Below are 19,060 nucleotides of genomic sequence, written 5' to 3'. Positions count from 1 at the left end.
GACCCAAACGGTGCTCTAAATCCATTGGGCTTGAGTTTTAACCTAGTATGGGCCTTCATTTCGTAGGGTCGAGTCGGCCCAACAACGATGATGAAAAGGGAAATATTTTAATTTTTTTATAAATTTTTTTAAACGATATTTTAGTTTTTTTTAGTTTTTTTTTTTTCTTGTAATTTCACATACATAAATAATAAAATATGTTTGTTTTGTAATTAATGGACGCTCTTATTAAAATAGTGGCAGAAAATCTTCAATAATGGAATAAACAAAAAAATTGAATGAATTTTCAGAAAATCTTGCTAATATGGAAGTTCAAGGATTTATTGTCATGACTCATTTTTACAGATATGATAATTTAAAAAATAAATAAATAAAATAAAAGCCCAATAATAGCTGATTGACTGATCAGGTGTTCGTAGCACCCATTAAATAGCTAAAATTACCATAATTAGTTACAACCTTAAAATTCAAGAATAATAGTATTTATTTTTGCTGATTTAGGAAATTCTATTTCTAACAAAATAACAATTAAAAAAATCAAGCAAAAAAATCTCTATGATAATTACGTTAATAAAAAATAAAAAAAAAATAAATAAAATAATAATAAGAGAGAGACTTGGAGGCAGGGCAGGGCAGCTCTTAGGATTCTATCTAACTTTACAATTAAAAAATGTACCCTAATTCCACGATCAAAACAGGCGCCCACATCAAATTTGATGAGCTGAATCCGAAGATCAAAAAAATAATGACCGTGGAATTTTGATGAACAGTGGTGTGGTCACAAACAGGGGGTTACGCCAACAATCTGGCGGCGCCACTACTGTTGTTGTTGTTGTTGTTATTGTTCTTGGACTTCCAGATCTTAATCCTGTTCTGTCTTGCTTGAGCGGCCATGCATCTGGTGTAATTCCTCTGACTAATTTCATCAAAAGAGAGGTTCAAATCAGGAATCCCTGTTGGGCCGAATGAATAATCATATATAGGAATTGCCCCATTTGGAACTCGGACGTTCTGACTGTTGCTCTGTTCCGCCGTGGAAACCGCCGCGGGAACCGCCGTCTGATTCGTGATGGGCGGTTGACATTGTTGAAAATGATGTTTCTCCTCCGGAATTCGGGGTTTAACAGTGAACTTGACGGCTTTGATGGCCGAACTTGAGGCCCCTATTTCTGGATTTGTCGATTCCTTCTTAGAATCCTGAATCATCTGAACAAGAAAGAACATGTGAAATTGAATTAAGAACTTGTGGCGTGTAGAGCTCCACGTAGAGAGAAACGATCAGTACCTTTTGCCTCTTCGCCTCCCACTCCGAATTGGTGGTTTTCAGTTCATTATAATGCCGCTTTATAAGCTTAACTTTCTGTTTCGATTATCAATTTAAACAGAATGATTAAGAGAAACAAATTTTAACAGAGACGAAGAACAAGAACACAATACAAAACTCACACCAACCAAAGCTTGATTCTGCTGCGTCAATTGATGAACAGTTTCCAAATACTGAGATTTCTGATTTCAAGATCCAAAAAAACATCGCAACAATGAGCAAAAAATCAGAATCAGAGAACACAAACAACGAACAAAAATCGCTAAAATTAGGTTCAAAAAAAAAATCCAAGAAATCCGATTGAGCAAAAAATTGGGGGAAAATTATAGAAGAATGCGTTAATGACCTTATCGAGACAGGGTTTCTTATTAGGGAGATTAGCTTTGGTAATCTCATCAGATTCACACCGCGATAACGGCAAGGAGTTGAGCGAGAAAGGAGTAGTCGGGCTGGACTCCTTGTCCTTACCGGACGGCGGTGGCGGTGGCGGTGGCCGCGGCGGGGGGACGATGGGGACGGAATCCGGCGGCGAAACTACGGCGGATCTCTTGGCACGAACAGGCCAGGCAGGAGGTAAACCAAGAGAAAACTCGAATTGCTGAACGAGAAGAGGAAATTCGCTGAGGATTTGACAGCCGAGGAGTTCGTCAGGGGTGAGGGCGTCGAGATCGAGAGCGGCGCATTGATGAACAGGATTGGTGGACGCCATGGCAGGTCTCCGAGGTTTAGGGCAAGCCAGATTTCATGGGAGGGCGGAGAGGATTTTTATAGACGAAAGGAAGAAGGAGAGGAATTCGACTGGGGAGTGAGCGTTGGTTGGGGACTGGCTTTCTCTCTCTGTGAAAGGAAAAGATTTAGGAGAAGGGCGTGGGTTTGTGACACGTGTCCTCTGGATGGGGAATCAGAATGCTCCTCTAGGGTTTAAGCCTTCTAATCCCGCCCTTCTCTATCATATTTATAACTGATGTTTGTTTTATCTTATCTTTTATTTTTAAATTTAAATCTAATATTTTATTTTTAAATTTAAATCTAATATTTTTATTTTTATTTTTATTATAAAATGAATAATTAAAATTTAAATCTAATATTTTAATTTTAAAATCTCAATTTTATCTTAAAACTTTTAATTTTTATTATAAAATGAATAATTGAAGTATGATTCCAAAATTTTAATATAATATTTTAAAATTGAAGATATGGCAAATATTAATATTTTTGATTTTTTTATTGTATTGATATATTAGATGTGGCATTTTGATAGATTTAAAATATTTTTTTAATTGCAAAAATGGGCTAAAAGCTAACATGGGTAGGTTTCATGGAAATTTTGAGGAAAAAAGAGAGTTAATTAAGTTAAATATTGTTAACATATTTTAAAATTTTAAGATAAGATAAAATTAATTATTTCAATTTTTTTAAAGTGTAAATAAAGTGATTATTAATATGAAATTAACTTGGTAATATTTAGATTTGTCTTATCGATTATTTATTTCAATTTGAAAGATAAATAAATATTCAACCACAAAATAGATAAATATTTAATAAATTAAACACATTAAATTAAGGAATGATTTTGATTATTTTATTTCAATGTTAATTTAAAATATAGATAAATCTTCATCAAATTAAACCAGATAAATATTTAATAAATTAAACACATTAAATTAAGAAATGATTTTGATTATTTTATTTCAATGTTAATTTAAACTATAGATAAATATTCATCAAATTAAACCAATCAAATTAATGGGAATGATGTTGATTATTTTATTTTCAATGTTAATTTGAAAGATATATATATATATATATACTAAACCTCAAATCAACCTCCGAAAAACGGGAATGAAATACAAGATATATTTTATCACACAAATTACATAATTTTGTAAATAATAATAATATATTTTATCACACAAATTACACAATTTTGTAAATAATAATAATAATATTGATAAACTTAACAGTTCGTTAATGATACTAACGATCATAATAAATCACAATTTACGAGGACAAGCTTTCAATCTCAACGTACCTTTTGCAATGAAAAGTAAAGTCGTACATATTCAACCATGTATTGTCAACCTCGACTTTGTAAGGTAACACAAGCCGCATTCATATTAGCTTATTTTTGTTGCTGGTGTCAAAAAAAAAAAAAACGATTAGTGAAAAATGTCTCATGATCTTGATGCAAGAAATTTCAAGCCTTATTCACATTCTTCGTCATACACATTCTTCGTCGTATTTGTGACTTCAGTGAACCTTAAGCAAAGTTCTTTGTCATATTTGTGACTTCGCAAAGTTTGCTTCTACCAACAAAAAAAAAAAAAAAAAAAAAAAAAAAAAAAANAGTTAGTGGTTGGTCAAGTGAAACAAAAAGAACATAAAAAAAAAGACATAAAATCCACTCGTTCAAATGGAACAAAAAGAACATACAATTCACTCAATGAGTGGAACAAAATAAAACATAGAATTTAAACAAATTTATAATATTATGATTAACTGATATTTAGGAGGAGATCTCAACTAATCCACCCATTAATAGAGGGAATCAATAAACAGATCAATTAAATGAAAAAAAAAAAATTATACAAATAATTAATAATTTTAGGCATCCATTTAATGTAACTTAAACGGGCTGGCCCAGAATGACTGATCAGCCCACCACGGTGCTCTTTCCAGCCTATCAAAAATTGGCCCAATATTTCTTAATAGAAAGTAAAATTGGGCCTAATTGATAGATTACGGGCCTAACTCGGCCCAAATTCATCAAGTGGGCTTATATCGACAGCCCAATTCTTGGCGTCTACAGATTCTCTCTCCTTACTCGACATTTCTAAAAAATGTGTTCAATATTCAATTTTATGATTTTGTTGGGTACATTTTAATTATTTTTTATGACAAGTTTTCTTTAATTGACTATTTAAATTTGAGAATATTTGATTATATTCCTATTTTCTTAATTTTTTAAATTGTTATATTAGTCAAAAATTCCATATGAAAAACAATTTAGAGAATAAAAAATAAATAAAAATAAAACCTGTTAATATAAATTATTTCTGACTTTGGTTATATTCACGAAGTTGATTTTGATAACACGTGATTATTTATTTTAGGTATGTTGTTAATATATTTTACTTCTTTTTATTATTACACATCAAATTCCATTGTTGGTGATTCAAGTATATATGGCTCGAATAATCGTCGTGCATAATAGTGTCATGTGAAAGATAATTATTGTTTCAAACTATCTCAAATGTCCACAATACGTCGACCATCTTGAATGTCCATGTACTTAGAACCTTCACCACAACTTTGCATCGTCAGTTAAATGCGTTGTTACCAACGTGACGTCCGGTTCTTCTGACACGACTCAAAAGCCAATATTCTCACGGAAGCCAAGAAAAAAGGCCTGAAATGAGAGGTTAAATGATTGAACTACAAGTTGGGACTGATGCCAATTCGTGAGCTCGAATCACATAAAGAAAGGTCAATTGGACAAATAAGCTGGCCCCAAGAATTTATGCCAAAGCAATTTTTCAGCCTTCATCTCTCTCTCTCTCTCTCTCTCTCTCTCTCTCTCTCTCTATATATATATATATATGGCTATCATTCTTATGAATTCCCAACTTAAACAGAGAGTAAAATATATAGAGAGAAATGGGTTGGTTGATAAGAGAGAGAAGAGGGCCAGCATGGAAACAAGGATGGGCGGAGCAGGCCATAGCCTCCATAACTCCACCACCAAGGCCTCTGCTTGCCATACTTGGAATCTTGGTCATTCTGCTATCTGTGTCATCATTTTCAAGCCACAGGTCACAGGTGAAGACAACAAGGATCAACTTTAAGCTCTTCTTCTTGCTCTTACCTCTAGTATTTGTCTTTGTTGGAAACTCCATTGTTAGATATGGTCGTCTTGTAATCATCACTCCGAGAACAAAGCTCGAGCCGGTTTACGTCACCGACGACACTGCGTCGCCTTTGGGCGTGGCGGTTTTGCTGGTTGTGTTGTTGGTCTTGATATCTTATCAGCCATACTTTCACTCTAAATGGTTTCCAGCAATATGGAGACCATATTATTATTAGACCATCATGCTTTGGCTTTGAATTATGAACAATGTAAGGCTCCGATATGTTCCTCCAAGCCAAAAATGAAAAAAAAAAAAAACATGTAATTTCAGAGAAGAAATAACAGATCCATAAAAGAAAAGGAGTTTATGTTAGGCAGAGGTTAGAAGTTATTGACAATCCTTGTTTTATAGGCAGAGATAAACAATGAAACATGGAAATACAGACAGATAATCAGAGATATCTGCAAGGAAACAACTTACACTTGCATGGTTAATTTCACAAATGAGAGTACCAACTTACACACACATAGTGCTCCTCAATTTGGGAGGTTTGAATGACGATGTAAACAATCTGGGGGTCTCTGATTCACGTATAAGGCCTCTTCTTCGTTTAAAACTCCCGTCTTCCTGATAACCAAGAAAAAGAAGAAAACATGTTATGACTTATAAGCTTATTTCATGTCATAGATACATAGAAGGAAGAAAAAACAGCCCAAAATGATCGTCCATTCTTGAAATTCTTCCATTGGTACGAAGCATTTTGGAGAAGTCAAAAGCAAAACCATGAGAGTTTATGTTCAAAGTGGACAATATCATACCATTGTGGAGGGTCGGGTTCCTAACATGGTATCAGTGCTATGCCTTTAACTTAGTCATTTCAATAGAATTCTCAAGTGTCGAACAAAAAAGTTGTGAGCCTCAAAGGTGTAGTAAAAGGTGACTCATGTGTCGAACAAATGGTGTACTTTGTTTGAGAGCTCTAGAGAAGGAGTCGAGCCTCGATTAGGGGGAGATTGTTTGAGAGTTCCATAGGCCTCAAGGGAAGCTCTATGGTGTACATTGTTCAAGAGAAGAATTGTCAGGAGAGGAGTCTCACATTGACTAACTAATAGGAAGATTATGAGTTTATAAGTAAGAAATACTATCTCCTTTAATAGTAAAACTAGTAGGAGATATATTATATCATAGGGTAATATCTAGACATAGGACATTACACCTACACGTGGGAAGAGCATCCCAAGAACTTAAAGGAAAACTAGCCACCAACACAAGAACTTATAATGATATTCCTAAGATGCCGTACAAGAACCTAAGAGGTTTATATGCTCAGAAGAGAGGTCTATAGGATCAGAAGATCCAGGGACGGGATATCACTATGAGAGGAGACATGACTAGATCAACCACAAGACATTACAGGAGCTAGTCTAGGTGAACATAGAGGCCTTTTGGGGAAACCAAAAGCAACTCGATGAGAGCTTATTTTCAAAGGGGACAATATCATACTATTGTAGAAGGTCGGAGTTTCTAACAAAAATCAACATGGTATCTGATACTAGCTGTGAAACAGAGGCAGGAGGTAAAAAAGGCATATTTTAGGCTAAAATCTCTCAGTTCTTCCATTTTCTATCAATTTTGTTCTAACATCCCTGTGTACTCGTTGTGAAATTTAGTTTAATTATGTTCTAGATTTCATTTTTAGGACTACGATTGTACTTCAGACATTCTGAGCTGTATGAGCATTTAATTCCTAGAAAATGACACTGGAAATGTGTCGCTATAATTGATGAATTAATAAACATGCACATAGAACTTCAAACTTAGTTAGATAAAGAGAATATATGCCATGAATAACAGGTAAAGCAACAAGACGAGCAAATGGAATATCAATTCTTGCACGATAACTACCTTACTAGAATCTCCATTGCCACGAGATGCTTGCACAGGAGAAGCTTTTTTCCTCACATTGATGTTACTGCCACTACCCTTCCCTTCTTTCTTCACTCCTAAGCTGCAGGTTCTATAGCCAGATCCAGATGTGCATCGGTTCAACACAGGCGTAACTGATACGCCATTATGCTTTCTTAAGACTTCCAATTCACGTGAAATTCTAGAAATTTCATCATTTAATTTTCTGGAATCGACCTCCGTCTTTTCCAACTGACTTTCCAAGGCTGCGATTGTGCAATCTTTTTCAATATTCAAAGATTGAAGCTGTTCCATATTAGCAAGAAGATTTTCGATCTTCGTACGCGCTAGTTCAACTTCTGTGAGATTATGCCTTAATTTACTTTCGTAGTCATTCTCCATAATGCTGTACTGGTTCCATACAAAGGTCTTCTCTGCTAGAAGTGCAGTTACCTCGGAATTCCTCTCTGATGCAAGCTTTTCATATGCCTTTTGTAATCTCTGTACCTCGATCTTCAAGGCTTTAGAATTTCGTGTTTTTTCGTTAGATTTTCCAGTTTGCAGTGAGCTTCTTGAAGAAACATCCTGAAACTATTTGAAAATTATAACTATAATGTTGAAAAAAGAGAGCGCTAAAGAATTTAAAAGATGTTGAAGAGCATACAGATGGATCGGAGATTTTAGTAGAGAGCAGGATGAATAATTCTTTGAAATCTTGCAACTCGTTGTTCGTCTGATCTGAAACATACGAAAAACATCAATCGAGTAATTACATATCTCGATCATCGTTAGACGAAGAACTGCAACTATGTCGAAACCTACAAACCTGAAATAACTTGACAAAGGAAACTCTCTCTCTGCTTCAAACTCATGTTTAAATCTAACTTCGATGCCTCAAGTGAGCGTTGCTTGTCTCGTAAAACCAAATCCGCTTGCAACTACGCAGAAATGCCCAAATTCCTCAAAAACAACAAACCAGAAATTTCACGACGTTCTTTTTAATTCAGACCGAAAAGAGAGCGAATCAGAGAAGGAATCGATACCTGGCAGACTAAATCTTCGTAAAGACGAGTATCTGAGCTCCACCGATCGTGTTGCATTCTGATGCGATCTTCAAGAAGTTTTCGCTCTTCAATGAGGGTTTCGAGCTGTTTCTGTTGAGTCTGTAGCATATGAACCAAAGCGCTGAAGATCTTCTCCCAATTTTGGCGTTTTGAAGATGATTTCGATCGTTTAATCTTGCCCATTGTCGATTGAATTCAAGAAGGAACTACGATCCTGAAATGAGAGAACAAATACTCAAATTCGACCGTTGTAGTTTTTCAAATTCGTCCCATTCTTTTCATATACTGGTCGGAGCGTAGGCCCAATCCAGAGCTATTGGGCCTCCCATGAAAAACCACGAGAAATTTATGTTGAAAGGCATAAATTTTCGGCCCATTGGCCCACAGAATTCAATTTTTGTTAAATTGTCAAAAATACCCCTGAATTATATCTCAAACTTTTAAAATTTTTATTTTAACCCTTAAATTTTAAAATTTTAAAATTATATCTTAAATTTTGAAATTTTCGGCCCATTGGCCCACAGAAGTTATTTATTTATTTATTTTTTATTTTTTAAATTGGCGGATTAAATGGCCAAATTTGATTATTTTTTAAAACTAGGAGGAAATCACAAATTATCTAAATTTAAGACCTAAAAAATAATTTTATCTTAGTACATAAATTTTAAAAAATAAAATTAATAGGTCCCATTTTTTAAAAGTATTTTTAATGCCACGTGGCATTTTATTTAATTTTAAAATGGCATACTAAAAATTAAAAAAAAAATGTAATCACGTTAGCAATTAGGAATAGGGACGTATTCGTAATTATTCCGGGAATAAAAAGGTAATTTTTGTTCAGAAGCACATAGTTAATACGTAACGGTGAATTTTACAATTTTCTTTATTTTATTTTTATTTTATTAATTACAGCCGCCGTCACTCGAGCGTTGAAGACCTGTCAATCCCTAGCACCGCCGCACTAGCTTGCGTCTTCCTCCCCTCCGGCGACACTGCAGTGCGGTCCCACTCTTCTCAGTTCAGCCGATAGGCATAGTGCGCCGACTCCGCAGCCTCCTCCGGCTTTGCTTTCGCCAGCCTCTTCGGCCTCCGCCGGTCGTCACCGGCACGTAATCGCAAACCTTCAAACGGAGCAGACCGAACCGTCAATCCGCGGTTCTTATTTCTGAACAAGCTCCTTTTACCCATTCGACATTGTGCTGAACTTCTATTGTCATAGTCAACTCGTCTCAGAACTCTGGAAGAGCGAGCAATGGTGGAATCATATTTCCAGGCCGTCACGTTGGTCGCTGCCCCAAACTACCCAAATGCTATCGCTTGGTCTGATGAGAATTTAATCGCCGTTGCCTCAGGCCCCCTTGTCACTATACTGGTTAGTCAACTAGTTTTAGATTTACTTCTCTTCGTATAAATCATACCGTTTTTTACATTTGGTTCCTTTGTTCATATCAGAATCCGGCATCGCCATTTGGAGCACGAGGCACTATTACGATCCCTGCAAGTGATCCACTTCCAATAGGGGTGATAGAGAGAAAAGGTACCCTATGGATTTAGCAGTTTCACATTTCTTTTGATATGAACCAATTCAAGAGATTTTTTGTTAAATTCATTGATTTTTAAGGTTGAGATGTTTAATTTCTCTATGTTCATTAGCTTTATTGTAATGACATATTCTTTCCTTTTTCAAAAAATAGGAAAAAGCATGCATTCAATATAAATTTTCTGGCTGTTATTGCAACTTTGTTCTTGTATAAATTTCATGTTGGTAAATGCAGATTTATTTGCTGGCTGCTTGTTGCCAACTTGCTTATCTCGGGATGACCGACCTCGTGCTCAGTCCATAGCGTGGTCTCCTCTTGGAATGGCTCCTAATGCAGGGTACAGACTTTTGGTTCTTAATTTTATTTATATTTTCCATATGCCTGCTTTGCTTATGAGTTGGTTTGATTGTTTATGTGAGAAAAATATGGAAAAAGCTTTTTAAATTTTGATTGGTGGTACACTGTGACAGGTGCTTGTTGGCTGTTTGCACGTCAGAAGGATGTGTGAAGCTTTACCGTCCACCGTTCTGTGACTTTACTGCTGAATGGATTGAGGTATTTCCTCTAATGAGAAGACTCTTTGTTGGTTTCAATGGAGATAGAATGATATTCAATATTTTTTTTATTAGATATTGAGAGAGGTTGATCTAAATCATAGCTCGTTTTTCTTTCTTTTATACGATAAAAAGAAATTCTAAAATAAACATAACGTCAAACTACAAGCTTAGTTTTTGAACTTTTAAGGGTTGTGTCTAATAGGTCCCTAGATTACAAGAAATGTCTAATGTTGAGGATTGTTGGGAAAGGAGTCCCGCATTGGCTAATTGAGAGGATCTTCATGAGTTTATAAGTAAAGAATACTATCTCCATTGGTATGAGACCTTTTGGGAAAATCAAAAGCAAAACCATGAGAGCTTATGCTCAAAGTGGACAATATCATACCATTGTAGAGGGTCGTGATTCCTAACATGGTACTAGAGACATGCCCTTAAGTGTGAGCCTCGAAGGTATAGTCAAAAGTGACTCAAATTGAACAAAAGGTGTACTTTGTTCGAGGGCTCCTTCGAAAGAGTCAAACCTTGATTAGGGGGAGGCTATTTGAGGACTCCTTAGAAGGAGTCAAGCCTTGATTAAGGGGAGGCTGTTCGAGGACTCCATAGGCCTCAGGGGAGGCTGTTCGAGGACTCCATAGGCCTCAGGGAGGCTGTTCGAGGACTCCATAGGCCTCAGGGGAGGCTGTTCGAGGACTCCATAGGCCTCAGGGGAGGCTCTATGGTGTACTTTGTTCAAGGGCTTCTTAGAAGGAGTCGAGTCTCGATTAAGGGGAGGCTGTTCGAGGGCTCCATAGACTTTAGAGGAGGCTCTATGGTGTACTTTATTCGAGGGGAGGATTGTTGGGAAATGAGTCATACATTAGCTAATTAAGGGGAAGATCATGGGTTTAAAAGTAAGGAATACTATCTCCATTGGTATGAGGCCTTTTGGGGAAACCAAAAGCAAAGCCATGAGAGCATATGCTTAAAGTGGACAATATTATGCCATTGTGGAGGTTCGTGATTCCTAATATCTAATTGGTCTATAAACTTTCAAAGCATGCAACGAGTTTTTGATATTTTAATTTTTGTCCAATAGGTTCGGGTCCTTTTTGACATTTTCTAATTGGTCTATAAATATTTTTGAAATATAATTGCACTATTGACATTTTGATGTTATTTATTTATTTAATAACTTTCTCTCTTATGATTTCTATAGATTATGGACATATCAAATAAGCTTTATGATTATTTTGAAAGTCTTAAATTTGGGGAGCTAGATGTTCCTTCATCAAAGTGTTCTGATGTAAGTTCCTTAATTCATTTATTCACCTGGTTTGCATTAACAACTTTAAAGCCTATTGACAATTTGTCTGCGTTGTTAAAATTAGAATCCAGTGAAGGAAGGTGGGAGTGCTGTTGATGTCCAAGACCATTTCACAAGGGAGGACCGTAAGCGAAGAAGGAAAGTTGCGCCCAATTTAAAGTAATTTGCTTATTATATTGTTATGCATATCAATAGTATCAGCACAATATATTATTATTGTTATATAAGAAACCATAACATCATATCAAATGTAGCACATGAGTTGGTTGACTTTATGTTATACGAGGAAGTTCTTGTAGTAACAGGCGCTATGGTAGTTTTTAGAGACCAACCTTCATATCCATGAGACACAGTAAATTTTCAATTTCGTCCATAGGCTCCCTGNTAGTTCACTTATAGACTTTGTCCTTGCGAACCTTTATCCTTTTCGAGATCCCAACCATTGTGTGCGAACCTTTATCCTTTTCGAGATCCCAACCATTGTGTTCTCACAATAAGGAGGAAAGTACACAATAAGGAGGAAAGTGAGATTTTGTGGATGAAACGGTGAAAGCATTTCTATTGTAAGAGTCCAAGCCCACCGCTAGTAGATATTGTCCTCTTTGGGTTTTTCCTTTCGGGCCTCCTCTCAAGGTTTTTAAAACTCGTATGCTAGGGAGAGGTTTTCACACCCTTATAAGTAATGCTTCATTCGCCTCTCCGACCAATGTGGGATCTCACAATCCACCCCCCTTGGGGGCCCAATGTTCTCGTTGGCACACCACCCGGTGTCTGGCTCTAATACCATTTGTAATAGCCTAAGCCCACCGCTAGCAGATATTGTCCTCTTTGGGCTTTTTCTTTCGGGTTCCCCTCAAGGTTCTTAAAATGCGTCTGCTAGGGAGAAGTTTCCACAGTCTTATAAGAAATGCTTCGTTCACCTCTCCAACTGATGTGGGATCTCACACCTATGTAATATTTCATTGGAACAAAAAAAGCTCGGCTAGGTACTGACCAGGCCAGGCTGTGGAAATAAAATGACAAACATCTATCCAAAAGGATTTGGATAAAGTGGTTGACTTGGACAAATGTTATACTTCATCATGGCGTTCCCTGTCTATTTCTTTTGTAGCTACTGTACATTTGGGATTAATTTGGTTAGTTGTGCATTTTTGTAAGAACCTAACGCATTTTTTGGTTTTGTTTANATTCATTTATTCACCTGGTTTGCATTAACAACTTTAAAGCCTATTGACAATTTGTCTGCGTTGTTAAAATTAGAATCCAGTGAAGGAAGGTGGGAGTGCTGTTGATGTCCAAGACCATTTCACAAGGGAGGACCGTAAGCGAAGAAGGAAAGTTGCGCCCAATTTAAAGTAATTTGCTTATTATATTGTTATGCATATCAATAGTATCAGCACAATATATTATTATTGTTATATAAGAAACCATAACATCATATCAAATGTAGCACATGAGTTGGTTGACTTTATGTTATACGAGGAAGTTCTTGTAGTAACAGGCGCTATGGTAGTTTTTAGAGACCAACCTTCATATCCATGAGACACAGTAAATTTTCAATTTCGTCCATAGGCTCCCTGAGACATGGTAGTTTTTAGAGACCAACCTTCATATCCATGAGACAGTAAATTTTCAATTTCGTCCATAGGCTCCCTGAGACAGTAAATTTTCAATTTCGTCCATAGGCTCCCTAAGACAGTAAATTTTCAATTTCGTCCATAGGCTCCCTAAGACAGTAAATTTTCAATTTCGTCCATAGGCTCCCTAAGNCCTCCTCTCAAGGTTTTTAAAACTCGTATGCTAGGGAGAGGTTTTCACACCCTTATAAGTAATGCTTCATTCGCCTCTCCGACCAATGTGGGATCTCACAATCCACCCCCCTTGGGGGCCCAATGTTCTCGTTGGCACACCACCCGGTGTCTGGCTCTAATACCATTTGTAATAGCCTAAGCCCACCGCTAGCAGATATTGTCCTCTTTGGGCTTTTTCTTTCGGGTTCCCCTCAAGGTTCTTAAAATGCGTCTGCTAGGGAGAAGTTTCCACAGTCTTATAAGAAATGCTTCGTTCACCTCTCCAACTGATGTGGGATCTCACACCTATGTAATATTTCATTGGAACAAAAAAAGCTCGGCTAGGTACTGACCAGGCCAGGCTGTGGAAATAAAATGACAAACATCTATCCAAAAGGATTTGGATAAAGTGGTTGACTTGGACAAATGTTATACTTCATCATGGCGTTCCCTGTCTATTTCTTTTGTAGCTACTGTACATTTGGGATTAATTTGGTTAGTTGTGCATTTTTGTAAGAACCTAACGCATTTTTTGGTTTTGTTTAATTCAGTTTGAAATCCTGTTCTTTTCATTATGAATAATCCTTTTAGGAATTTGATGTTCAATTCTGGCCAGCAACGGAAGCAGTTTAAATCAATCATTGGAGAAATCAAAAGAGAAGCGTCCGAGGAGAAGAACTGAAGATAGCTCCGTGCCTTCATTAATTAATGCCCAACAATATGCTTCTCGCAGTGCAATGTTGTTGTCTGTTGTCGTTGCCTGGTCTCCAGTAATGAAGCCGTCTCATAAGGTTCATTCGCACTGGAATTCATCCGTCAGTGTTCTTGCAGTAGGAGGGAAATCTGGTAAAGTTTCATTTTGGAAAGTTAACGTACCAGAATGCTACTCCCTTGCTGAGTGCACGGTCCCAACAAGAGCTCTGCTTGTTGGGCTTCTTCAGGCACATAATTCATGGGTCAACTGTATCAGTTGGATGATGTTTGATTCTGATTCATCAAATCCAAAGGTTTTATTGGCAACTGGGAGCACCGATGGGAGGTGAGTGTCTCGGATATGCATAATGTTAAAATTTTCCGACTTGCACCCTTTCTAGAGCATATTTGTGTGTGGACTCGTGTCCCTTTTATAGAGTATTTTTGTGCGTGAACTCGCATCATAGATGCTTTTCTTTCATTAGTAACTTTCTTTCACAATATATTAATAAAAATTTCTTAAAAATTTCAAATATTTTTACTGTCGATTCTGATTGTGATTACAATATTTGTTATGGATCTTATGTGCAGTTGTAGACTAGCTAGTATGATAAGATATCAACCTCTTTTTTTATTTTTTAAATATTATTATTGTTATATATTTATTTCTGATTCTTGTATTCTTATAGTGTGAAGATCTGGCAATGTTCCTGTGAAGAGTTATTAGCATCTTCAGACACTAATTTTGCTTCATTTTCCCTATTGAAAGAGGTATTTGTCAATTCATTAAACCACTTCTTTTTCCGTTTTTTAAATATTTTATTTTACTTCATTCATTAAACTTGGTTATTTCTTTGCAGGTCATCAGTGGTGGAGGAGTGCCAACTCTACTTTCACTCAATTTGCCCAATTCATCCGTGCATAAACTGTCTTTGGCCATTGGCAGAGGATCTGGATCACTTGAAATAAGGATATTTAACCTATCTAGCAGTGAATTTGATAGCGTTAGGTCATATGAAGCACATGATCACGTCGTAAGTCTTTTGTCAATTGATGAAAATTCTTGATAACTAGTGCACAACTTAACACATCTGAGTTTTTTCCAGGTTACCGGTGCAGCTTGGGCATTTGATGGACGTTATTTGTTCACCTGCAGTGAGGTATTGAAATTCATAGTATGGATGTTGTCTGGCAAATGGAGGCTAGTTTAAGGGCGTTTTTGTGAGATCCCATATCAATTGGAACGAGTGCCAGCAAGGACGCTGGGCCCCGAAGGGGGTGAATTGTGTGATCCCATGTCGGTTAGAGAGGGGAACGAAACATTCTTTTTAAGGGTGTGGCAACCTCTCTCTAGCAGAAGCGTTAGAAAAACCTTGAGGAAAAGCCCGAAAGGGAAAACCTAAATAGGTCAATATCTGCTATCGGTGGGCTTGGGCTATTATAGTTTTATTTACTGACTTGACTTCTAATGAAATTGATATACCGTCGTATATTTGTGAAAGATTATGTACATCAAATCCAATAAGGAAAGTATTTACTAAAGGATATATATTATATTCGCATGTTCATATATTAAACAACAATTAAACGTGAAGAAGTAAGGAATGATATAGAAAGAAAAAAGCTAGAATAGTAAATTCTGAGTATGTTTCATAATTATGAACTTGTTAGTCAATGTTTGGCCACAGTTTCGAACATCGTGAACCTATTTTTCACTTTTGCGGTAAATTTTCTACTCATCTATAACAAAATGGGATAAATATTTTGTTCATCACAGGATAATATTCTCCGAGGTTGGAGTTCAGATGAGAGTTCTCTCCGTGAAGTACCCATTTCATCACGTATCCCTGATCTTGGAAACTCCATTGATGTAAGAGATTGCCTTATGTGTCTACGTTTTGAGAAACACATTTTCTGTTCTGTGTTATGAAGGGGATATGTATTTGCAGCTTCCAGATTCATTTCGGTCGTGCTTTGGCCTTGCAGTGTCCCCGGGAAATCTTGTGGCTGCCGTGGTATGTGATACGACATTAAGTTTATCAGTTTCTATTCTGAGTTTCTCTACAAGTTTCTTGCACCATTACGATCCTTGAGCTGAGTACGGCCGTGTAAATAAAAAGATCGTCCTCCTTTTGACGTGGTACCAGGCAGCTATGGGGTCGCCTGGTGGGGTTTGACCCACGGGCTCTAACGGCCCCCCACCCCCAACCAAAAGAAAAAACGCCCCCGCTCCTATGTTCCTACGAACTAACTCCACGAATAGCATAGTTCTTTCGATATATTTTGCAATGACTGTATATACATCATGAATATATTACAAAATACAAGTATTTGTTTTTACAGGTTCGCAACTTTGATCTCGAATCACTTGATCGAATGTACCAAGCAAGGTAGAGGGTTTGTTTTAGGTTTTGTTAATGGTTGGAGCATCTGATATGTATTGCTTGATCTTCATCTATGATATGTATGATTAATCTTTTCAGGTCTCAGAAAGCTGCTATTCAATTCTTCTGGATTGGAGAAGAAATACAAGTCGTGCCAGACGGTTCTTCTTACTTTTATACTGAAACAATTACAGACATTTCTAAGAAGGAATTGGTTCAATGGGAATCCAGTATGTTGTGGTCTTTAAATCAGTTTAAAAATTTGAACAAGCCTATGGTTCTTTGGGATGTTGTAGCTGCTTTGCTGGCTTTCAGGCAGTCCATACCGGAATTCATTGACCACATTCTACTTAAGTGGCTTTCAACGTTATATCTCGAATGGAACGAGGAGCTCTCTGCTACAAGGATTTTGTCACACGTCTCGAGAAATGTGTCGACATTTTCTACTCGCCAACTTCACCTCCTTAACGTTATTTGTAGACGTGTAGTTCTGTCAGAGCTAGTACAGGATCAAGTGAACAATGACCTGCAGGATTTGGAGAGACTCAGCGATGCTGAAAATGATAAACATATTTTGTGGAAGGAGTTGCTTTTAAGCAGTGAAAGAGAACTCCGTCAGAGGCTAATCGGTCTGTGTTTTTCTTCTTGTGCAAAGCTTCGTGCCCTGTCGAGTACTGAATATCGACCCGGGTTCTGGTATCCCATTGGATTAGTGGAAATGCAGCAGTGGATTAGATATAATCAAGAACATTTACAGGAATCGCTCAAAGTCATTGCATCGAAAGAGGGAAAAGACCATTCGAGGTATCATTTTTTTTTTTGGGTTCTAGTTTCCTGATTAGTTTCATAGTTTCCTTTTGGTAGATCTAGTTGAGTTGTCCTGATCTGTAAGGCTGCTTTGAATTCCATAGATCGAGATGAAATAATATGTTGTAAGCATGAATCCCATATCAGTTGGAGAGGGGATCAAACCATTCCTTATAAGGGTATGGAAACCTCTTCCTAACAGATGCGTTTTAAAACCTTGAGGGGCAGCCCGAAAGAAAAAGTCCAAAGAGGACAATATCTGCTAGCGGTGGGCTTGGGCTGTTACAAATGGTATCAGGGTCAGTCACCGGGCGGTGTGCCAGCGAGGACGCTGGGTCTCCAAGAGGGGTGGATCATGAGATCCTACGTCGGTTGGAGAGGGGAACGAAACATTCTTTATAAAGGTGTGGAAACCTCTCCCTAGCAGACACGTTTTAAAACCTTTGAGGGAAAGCTCGAAAGAAAAAGCCCAAAGAGGACAATATCTGATAGCGGTAGGCTGTTACATGCTTCCTTGATATATATCTCCATTTACGCATTTAATTTGCCCATTTTTCTATCACTGCCATTTTCTCGTGACTACGCTGCTCGAAATTTCGCGTTCCTCATTCCATCTAGAACTAAGCTTTCTTCTTAACAAAACCTGTGAATGTCGATCATCTATTTGCTACCATCTAGAACTAAGCTTTCTTCTTAACAAAACCTGTGAATGTCGATCATCTATTTGCTAGCAATATACTTCATAACTGAACTCTATTCTGCATTGATCCAGTGAACATTCAGGGACGGAGCAGTGCACCTACTGTTCAGCATCGGTTCCATTCGAGTCTCCAGAACTCGGGTTTTGCCAGGGCGTCGGTCAGAGTCACAAACTAGTAAGGTGTTCGGTATCAATGCAGGTCTGCCCTGTTACTGCTCCCTTATGGTTCTGCATGTGTTGTAGTAGAAGTGCCTTCAGATTAGCTCCTGATATACTTTTCCAGATGTCTGAGACTCCTGACTTTAGTTCTTTAACACTCCCTGATTCGGACATACCCTCGAAACCGTTATGCCCCTTTTGCGGTATACTGCTGCAACGTCGACAGCCCGACTTCTTACTGTCAGCATGCCTGGTTTAAGTAAGCATGCCGTTTTGTCAGTGCCTTGAAGCTTGTTGTATATAGTTGGTGATAATAGCTAAGAATCATACAAGGGCAAGCAGCATAAGTTAACCAAATGATTTAGATTGTTGTTGTGATGGTAGTATAGCCATAAGCTTGGAATAGTCAAATTATTGACAAATTATTTAGGCTGAAACTTTTAAGCAGATATTTAGTGTATATACAGTACTGTTGAAATGATTAAATGTAAGTATAACTCTACTGATCGACTCACTTTTTAGGTTAATGGTGATGTAAGTTGATATTTTCGTGAGAGATCGTGTATATCTCGTCATTTTTTACAATTATTTTTTTCTTTAACAACTTTAATTAAGGGTAGATGGTTGAACTAAATGTGAGATTCTATGTCAGGAGGAGAACGAAGTATTCTTATAAGGGTGTGGAAACCTCTCCGTGGCAGATGTGTTTTAAAAACTTTGAGAAGAAACCCGAAAGGGAAAGCTCGATGTGTTTTAAAAACTTTGAACAGAAATCTGAAAGAGAAAGCTTGACGTGTTTTAAAAATTTTGAGGAGAAACCCGAAACGAAAAGCTTAAAGAGAGAGTCTAAACATGACAATATTTAGGGGTGGACTTGGACCGTTACATAATTAATTGAAGGTAGATTATTATTGAAAATAAATATTAATTAATTGAATCTTTTTCAAACCTGAAAAAAAAAAAAAAAAAAAAAAAAAAAAAAAAA

General features: G+C 37.0%; 3 protein-coding genes across 6 annotated transcripts; 1 reads left to right on the top strand and 2 right to left on the bottom strand.

The window, feature by feature from the left end:
* Window positions 1-466: 466 nt before the first annotated feature.
* On the bottom strand, window positions 467-2,152 carry LOC111805386. 2 transcript variants are annotated; one of them, XM_023690459.1, is made up of 4 exons: window positions 1,671-2,152; window positions 1,447-1,506; window positions 1,286-1,360; window positions 467-1,206 (listed from the first exon to the last, which is right to left on the bottom strand). In XM_023690459.1, the coding sequence occupies exons 1-4, from the start codon at window positions 2,031-2,033 to the stop codon at window positions 793-795; spliced, it is 912 nt and encodes a 303-aa protein (XP_023546227.1). In that variant the 5' UTR covers window positions 2,034-2,152; the 3' UTR covers window positions 467-792. The 2 variants fall into 2 exon arrangements, with proteins under 2 accessions (XP_023546227.1, XP_023546228.1); XM_023690460.1 differs by having other exon boundaries at window positions 1,453-1,506.
* A 2,587-nt stretch (window positions 2,153-4,739) lies between these two features.
* Window positions 4,740-8,375, bottom strand: LOC111805383. Of its 3 annotated transcripts, XR_002816664.1 has the most exons (6): window positions 8,121-8,375; window positions 7,904-8,015; window positions 7,742-7,815; window positions 7,078-7,668; window positions 5,190-5,799; window positions 4,740-5,111 (listed from the first exon to the last, which is right to left on the bottom strand). XR_002816664.1 is itself a non-coding variant. In XM_023690456.1 (5 exons), exons 1-5 carry the CDS (start codon window positions 8,322-8,324, stop codon window positions 5,689-5,691), a joined length of 1,092 nt encoding a protein of 363 aa, XP_023546224.1. In that variant the 5' UTR covers window positions 8,325-8,375; the 3' UTR covers window positions 4,740-5,688. The 3 variants fall into 3 exon arrangements, 2 of the variants coding, with proteins under 2 accessions (XP_023546224.1, XP_023546225.1); XM_023690456.1 differs by having other exon boundaries at window positions 4,740-5,799; XM_023690457.1 differs by having other exon boundaries at window positions 4,740-5,799; window positions 7,078-7,662.
* Window positions 8,376-9,028: 653 nt separating this feature from the next.
* LOC111806078 lies at window positions 9,029-18,631 on the top strand. Its single transcript, XM_023691428.1, has 15 exons — window positions 9,029-9,513; window positions 9,594-9,678; window positions 9,917-10,019; window positions 10,153-10,237; window positions 11,435-11,521; window positions 11,607-11,701; window positions 13,949-14,371; window positions 14,715-14,796; window positions 14,886-15,059; window positions 15,132-15,185; window positions 15,803-15,895; window positions 15,975-16,040; window positions 16,369-16,415; window positions 16,509-17,213; window positions 17,989-18,631. Exons 1-15 carry the CDS (start codon window positions 9,394-9,396, stop codon window positions 18,332-18,334), a joined length of 2,565 nt encoding a protein of 854 aa, XP_023547196.1. The 5' UTR covers window positions 9,029-9,393; the 3' UTR covers window positions 18,335-18,631.
* Window positions 18,632-19,060: the final 429 nt, after the last annotated feature.

The sequence above is a fragment of the Cucurbita pepo genome, chromosome LG11, assembly GCF_002806865.2.
Source record: "Cucurbita pepo subsp. pepo cultivar mu-cu-16 chromosome LG11, ASM280686v2, whole genome shotgun sequence".
In the NCBI taxonomy this organism is placed as follows: domain Eukaryota; kingdom Viridiplantae; phylum Streptophyta; class Magnoliopsida; order Cucurbitales; family Cucurbitaceae; genus Cucurbita; species Cucurbita pepo.
This window is presented reverse-complemented; position numbering and strand designations above follow the sequence as displayed.

Coding starts and splice junctions, on each gene's coding strand:
- LOC111806078 (XM_023691428.1), top strand. CDS start 9,394: ATGGTGGAATCATATTTCCAGGCCGTCACGTTGGTCGCTGCCCCAAAC. Junction 11,522..11,606: donor CTTCATCAAAGTGTTCTGAT/GTAAGTTCCTTA, acceptor TGTTAAAATTAG/AATCCAGTGAAGGAAGGTGG. Junction 14,372..14,714: donor ACTGGGAGCACCGATGGGAG/GTGAGTGTCTCG, acceptor GTATTCTTATAG/TGTGAAGATCTGGCAATGTT.
- LOC111805386 (XM_023690459.1), bottom strand. CDS start 2,033: ATGGCGTCCACCAATCCTGTTCATCAATGCGCCGCTCTCGATCTCGAC. Junction 1,507..1,670: donor AGAAACCCTGTCTCGATAAG/GTCATTAACGCA, acceptor TCTTGAAATCAG/AAATCTCAGTATTTGGAAAC. Junction 1,361..1,446: donor AGAATCAAGCTTTGGTTGGT/GTGAGTTTTGTA, acceptor TAATCGAAACAG/AAAGTTAAGCTTATAAAGCG.
- LOC111805383 (XM_023690456.1), bottom strand. CDS start 8,324: ATGGGCAAGATTAAACGATCGAAATCATCTTCAAAACGCCAAAATTGG. Junction 8,016..8,120: donor ACGAAGATTTAGTCTGCCAG/GTATCGATTCCT, acceptor ATTTCTGCGTAG/TTGCAAGCGGATTTGGTTTT. Junction 5,800..7,077: donor GCAATGGAGATTCTAGTAAG/GTAGTTATCGTG, acceptor CTTGGTTATCAG/GAAGACGGGAGTTTTAAACG.